General features: G+C 35.8%; 1 protein-coding gene across 1 annotated transcript; it reads left to right on the plus strand.

The window, feature by feature from the left end:
- The first annotated feature begins 1922 nt into the window (after positions 1-1922).
- On the plus strand, positions 1923-5426 carry LOC146717580 (pregnancy-specific beta-1-glycoprotein 1-like). The gene is made up of 7 exons (XM_085478152.1): positions 1923-2037; positions 2747-3067; positions 3234-3491; positions 4059-4379; positions 4576-4833; positions 4956-4982; positions 5064-5426. The coding sequence occupies exons 1-7, from the start codon at positions 1989-1991 to the stop codon at positions 5252-5254; spliced, it is 1425 nt and encodes a 474-aa protein (XP_085334278.1). The 5' UTR covers positions 1923-1988; the 3' UTR covers positions 5255-5426.
- The last annotated feature ends 888 nt before the right edge of the window (positions 5427-6314 follow it).

Raw genomic sequence — 6314 nt, forward strand, 5'->3', positions numbered from 1 at the left:
CGAAGTGAGCGTAGAACTCACTCAGCTCATCTGGTAGGGCGTTGCAGCGGACTGTGACCCTGCTGCTACTCTGTTGGAAATCAGTGATGTGTTGCAAGCCCTGCCACATGCATCAGGAATCTGAGTTGTTGTAGTATCCTTCCAGTCTCAATCTGTACTGCCTCCTGGTTTCCCTGATGGCCAAGGCCATATCTGTCCTTTCTTGAAGCCTTCTGCATCAACAGATTTATTATAATTTATTTATTTATAGAAATAGCTATAATATGGTGTAATATGGAGATTATAGCATAAATTGTAGATCTACTAAAGGCTTAATTTCCAAATAGGAAAAAAAAAACAACTATTTTGTATGATTTGTGGAGGCAAAAGAGGAATAGGATAGGAATAGGATCCCAGAAAGTCCAGGAAAAAACATGCAGTGAATAAAAGAGCAGATAATAGCAGGAATTAATTGAAGACAGAGGGTATAAATACAAAAAAGTAATGGGGGAAGATGACATGGAAGAGAAACTATGACACAGCTGAAAATAATCAAGAGAGAAGAAGTAAAACTAGACATGAGACACAGAAGATGACCAAAGAAATAAAACAAGAAGTGAATCAAAACCAAAGCTGACACACTGAACACAGGTGAACTTCACAGAAAGAAAACACAAAATAAATAAAGAAAACCAGCAATTTCAACAAATACAAATCAAAACTAGACAGACAGACAGATAGATAGATAGATACATTCTACATGGAACAAGTTTATACAAGAAATTGTAAGTAATAACAGACTCTACAAGAATTAATACAAGAACCAATTCAAAAAAATCACCCATAATAAAAAAACTAAAATGATAAAACAACATATAAAGCAACAGATGAAACAGTTCATGCTGCCTTGGTTGGGCGGAGGGAGCAAAGACAGATAGAAACAAGATGTTCAAACAAGAGGGGAGCAAAAGAGTAAGGACATGAAGGCTGGGAGAGATCAGGGGATTTAGGAGACACTTTGGGTGGCTGACCTTGACGAGGAGCAAGGTCAAGGGAATGTTCTGGGGGTCAGCTGCCAGTAAGTTTCAACACAGACAAATTTTAAAATGTTTGAGGAAAAAAAAAGACGTTGCAGCAAATTCAAAGCAACAAACGTAACTCATCATGAAGTATTTTTATTAGTATTTTAATTGTAGAATTTAAAAAATTAAAAATTTCTTTTGATTAAATCTGCAGTCATAAATACAAAGAACACAATTTCAGGCTCTTTTTTGGATGTTGACTTTTGTTTCCTTCTTTGTTAACATGATGCCACACTGCTTCAGTAATGTTAAGGTTCAGGTTCTGGTTCCCTCAGCCCTAGCTTTAACAAGGCTGAGGGGACAATGTGAGTACTTGATTACCAGTCAAAGGTTTGGACACACTTTCTCATTCAATGCTCTTGTTTTTTTTGTTGTGTTTTTTTTTTCATCACACATAGCACAGTAAGTATATAGTATCTACTATACTATACTATACATATACTAGTATATGTACATATATATATATATATATATATATATATGCATATGCACACTGCAAAAAACGTGGGAAAGAAGAAGCTGAGGTTATTTTGTCTCTGCCCTTGCTTTTGCTTCCTATATCACCTTTCCACATGTGTCTATTTTCAAGAATCTAAAACATGCTTTGAGTTAGTTCACTTTTTGTTTACTGCTTAATTCCATATGTGTGAAAATAAAGAAAAACCTTTAAATGAGACTGTAAGTGTATACATATATGGCTTAATATTTCTGCATTCCTGTGTTTGTAAAATAAATTAAAAACAAAAAAAAAATCTGAAACAAAACGTGGGAAAGAAGAAGCTGATGTCATTTTGTCTCTGCTCTTGGTTTTACTTCCTTTATCACCTTTCCACATACAGTTTGTGAACACCGACTGATGTGTAGTATCAGTCATTTCTTTTATTTATGCTGCAAACTGTATGAACACACTCTGAACAGCAAGAAGACATGGAAGCTGTGCTTGGATTGATAGTGATGTTGCTGGGTTTGTCTCATGGTGAGCTGAAAACAGTCGAGGAATTGTTTTTTTTGTATTTCTTCTAAAATAAATTCAGGAACTGTTGAATACATCTGCAGTTTAGGAATGTTTTAATATAGAGCATGTTCATTTTCTTTTCCTTCATTTTCTTTCTTTTTAGTTAATTTCATTTAATTCCTTTTTTTCTTTATTAACACTTTTAATTATAATAGGAAACTCTGACATCACTTCATGTGAACAGCACTTTCAGGAAACATAACAACTATGTTGGATTTTCTTAAGCTGAGACACGACTATTGGACCCCATGTTTTTAGGGCTACAGTGCCAATTAAAATATTTTCATGCAGTTCATTATTTTATTTTATTTTATTTTATTTTTTTAACAATTTTAATAGGATGTCACAATTTATCTTACACTACCTAATACGGAAACGTGAATTTCTTGGGAATTTAAGTTGTCAGTTTCAAAAACCTCTTCTAGTATCATTAATATAATGGTTCTCTCTCTTCCTCTCAGTTCTAACACAGTAATTTACTTTTCTTCAAGGCTTGAACCCTAACTATGTTTCAGTCACAGACATGCCTGCATCAATAAATGTATCTTCAAAAAAAAAAAGACAGGCAGTAGCCACAAAAACACCATTTCTGTTTTCAGTAAACATTTGTCAGTGCTGCCAGTCCATTGTAATAATTTTGCTTTTCGTTTCCTTTTTTGTGTGTTTGCAGGTGTGGAAACTCATTGTGATGGCAGACAGGATGGAGCTCAGTGTTATGGAGCTTTGGGAGGAACTGTGGACATCCAGCTGATGGACAGCACCTCAAAAATACCTCGATACCAACTGTTAAAGAATTCATTAAAAATACTAGATGTGAGAAAGAAAAAGATTCTTTATAATGTATTACAAAATGGGTCTCTCTTTTTTCCCAGTAATAGAACATTTAGGCTCAATTATCTGAGCAGGGATGACAGCGGTAATTATAGCCTTATAACATTTAATTCAGATGGAAAAGCATCAGACGAGCAGACTCTACACTTGTTTGTTCAAGGTAATGTTTTCCTTGTTTAGAAATACAGTAAAGCCATTAATAGATATGAAACAGAAAATTCAGATACATGTATTGTATGATTTATGTTTGTTCCCCATTAAAGAGAAACAAGAATGACCTAGATTCTGATTTAAAATCTAAACTCATCTGTGTGTGTTTCTCTCAGCTCCTGTGTCCTCTGTCCTGCTGCTCTCTGAGTGTCTGTCCCAGGGAGGGATGAGGGTGTCCTGCTCCTCTGAGGGAGGGGACAGTCCTCAGTACAGCTGGACTCTGGATGGACGCACACTGACAGATGCTGAGCTCCTTTCTATAAATAATGAGACTAACATCATCACTCTGAAACAGTACGTCTCAGGACGTCTTGTCTGCTCAGTCAGGAACAACGTCAGTAATGTCTTCAAAGAACAGAAGATATCTCCCTGTGGTGAGTGAGAACACTGAATTTTTATTACCATTACCTGGACCCCAGTTGTCTGCGCCTTCTTTAACGCATATTTACTTAACGACATTCAGTAACCACAAAAGCACCAGTTATGTTCTAGATAAACATTTTCATATGATTCTTGTTGTCTGTCTCTCTAATTTATACACATATTTCACAATGGAATTTCATTTTAACTGGAACATTGAAGCCACATTTTTAAAGGTGTTGTAAAGAACAGAAAGTGTTCTGACTGTGTGTGTGTGTGTGTTTTAAAAAAAATACATTTTCAGTTACTAACAAAGTAAGAAAAATTTAAAAAAAAGTTAAATGGCAGTTACAATACCATCTATGATTTTATTGATTTATTGTGGCACCATATGTCTACCCAAACAGTGAAATATTCAGAGGTCCATGCTACTCATGTGTGCAACAATAAAGGCATCTTCACAAAAACACAGACAAACAGTAGCTGCAATAACAACATTTCTGTTTCAGGTAAACATTTGTTAGTGCTGCCAGTCCATTCAAATAATTTTGCTTTTGTTTCCTTTTTTTGTGTCGTTGCAGGTGTGGAAACTTACTGTGATGGCAGACAGGATGGAGCTCAGTGTTATGGAGCTTTGGGAGGAAGTGTGGAGATAAAGCTGATGGACAGCACCGCAAAAATACCTCGATACCATTTGTTAAAGAATTCATTAAAAATACTAGATGTGAGAAAGAAAAGGATTCTTTATAATATCATAGAACATAAATTTCTGCTTTTTCCCAGTAATGGAACACTTAGGCTCAATTATCTGAGCAGGACAGACAGCGGTAATTATAGCCTTAAAAGCTTTGATTCAGATGGAAAAGCATCAGATGAGCGGACTCTACAATTGTTTGTTCAAGGTAATGTTTTCCTTGTTGTGAAATGAAGCCATTAATAGATATGAATATAACTTTAATATTGTTGAAGTAATCCATATCTTTCCATACATGTATTTTACGGTTTATACATATTTTTCCACTGAAGACTATAAAGAATGACTGATTTAATTCTGCAATGTCGATTTGAAATCTAAACTCATCTGTGTGTTTTTCTCAGTTCCTGTGTCCTCTGTCCTGCTGCTCTCTGAGTGTCTGTCCCAGGGAGAGAGGAGGGTGTCCTGCTCCTCTGAGGGAGGGGACAGTCCTCAGTACAGCTGGACTCTGGATGGACGCACACTGACAGATACTGAGCTCCTTTCTGTAAATAATGAGACTAACATCATCACTCTGAGACAGCACATGTCAGGACATCTGGTCTGCTCAGTCAGGAACAACGTCAGTAATGTTTTCATAGAACACAGGCTGTCTACCTGTGGTGAGTGAGAACCTTATGAATAAAAGTTATTAAGCACAAATTAAATTTTTATGGTTATTATGTCTTGAACTGTTTGTTTGTTGGATCATACTATGCTTCATTTTTTTCTTTATTAACTGCAGCTCTGTCAGTGGGATACAGACATCAGGGTAGGTACATGAAAACAATGTACATTGAACCAACAGCAGACCCAGCTCTGCCTAACATGTGATTTTGGTGTCTCCTAACAGATAAGATGCTTATATGTGGTTTGCGAGCAGTTGTGGTCATTCTCTTGCTAATTGGGATTCCCATCTACTTTGCTTGGAAGAAAAAGAAACATGCCAAAGCTGAAGTCTCTGCTGTCCCACAAACAAGAGGAGATCCAGAGGATTCTCTTCTGATGGTTGAAATGAGTTCTGCAACTTACACCAACACCTAGTTTCACCTTTTACTTGCTGTTATTTATCTTTGGTTCACAAGCATGAAAATAGCATTTAGAGAGAAATTCTTCTGCTCTTTTTATTCCCCACAAATTATGATGAGAAGCTCTGTGGTTTCTGGGTTTTACATTTTTTAAATACAAAATCTTTACAATTCTTAAACAATAAAGTCTTGAATTAAGTTTACTTCATGTGTCAGTTTTTTTTTTTAATTTTCTGCAAATGAAGTTACTGAGAGAGGAGAAGGGGAAGCAGGAGATTTATAAATGAACTGGGGCAACAACAGCAGTCATGCAGATGCTGCACTGGTCCATTGAAGAAAGAACTGAGAGAATAAGAGCTTTAGATTCATGTTCCTAAGATCACCAATTGTCATGAGCTCTGGTTAATGACTGAAAGACTGAGATCACAAATACAACCCAAGGCAGGAGATTTTTGTCATTTTAGACTCCTGGGTCCCATCTGGGCAATGTTTACATTAAATTCAAATGCAGGTCACATGCACTTTGTGGAAAAACAATGTGATCAATGCTTACGTGGCAAAATAATCATGAAATGCATCTTGGTGTATATCTTTTAATTCTTGTACAGTGATAACATAAAACCATATTAACTGAACTGATCACTGTTTCATAATGTGAAATAAGTTTTTAGACATACTGCACAATATATTTTGTGGATGGTGAAAACTTCTATATTTGGAGTTTTATTATTTGAGTTTTAAAACATAAATAGGGGAGAGTGGGGTGGGTTTTTACTTAAAGTAAAAACTGGCACAACTCACTTTAAGATTTTGCTTAAAGTGAGGCCATGATAGTAATGCTTCCAACTAAAACATGTTCAGGATGTTGTGCATGCTTGGGAACAATCACTTTGGATCTGAAATATATAGTTGTGCCACAAGTGCTCTTGTGGCACAACTTGACCCCGATGCAGGGTAAGTTGCATCTTTGGAGAGAATACCTTGGGGTAAATTGAGCCAGCATATTTTGATCTCAGAAACTGTAATGCTATATAAAAGCTAGACAAATTTAACATATTTAAAATTATTTTACAATA

The sequence above is a fragment of the Copadichromis virginalis genome, linkage group LG2 (genome assembly GCF_057382275.1).
Source record: "Copadichromis virginalis isolate Kocher_CV1m ecotype Utaka linkage group LG2, C_Virginalis_male_GT1.1, whole genome shotgun sequence".
NCBI lineage: Eukaryota > Metazoa > Chordata > Actinopteri > Cichliformes > Cichlidae > Copadichromis > Copadichromis virginalis.

Coding starts and splice junctions, on each gene's coding strand:
- LOC146717580 (XM_085478152.1), top strand. CDS start 1,989: ATGGAAGCTGTGCTTGGATTGATAGTGATGTTGCTGGGTTTGTCTCAT. Junction 2,038..2,746: donor GTTGCTGGGTTTGTCTCATG/GTGAGCTGAAAA, acceptor GTGTGTTTGCAG/GTGTGGAAACTCATTGTGAT. Junction 3,068..3,233: donor TCTACACTTGTTTGTTCAAG/GTAATGTTTTCC, acceptor TGTTTCTCTCAG/CTCCTGTGTCCTCTGTCCTG.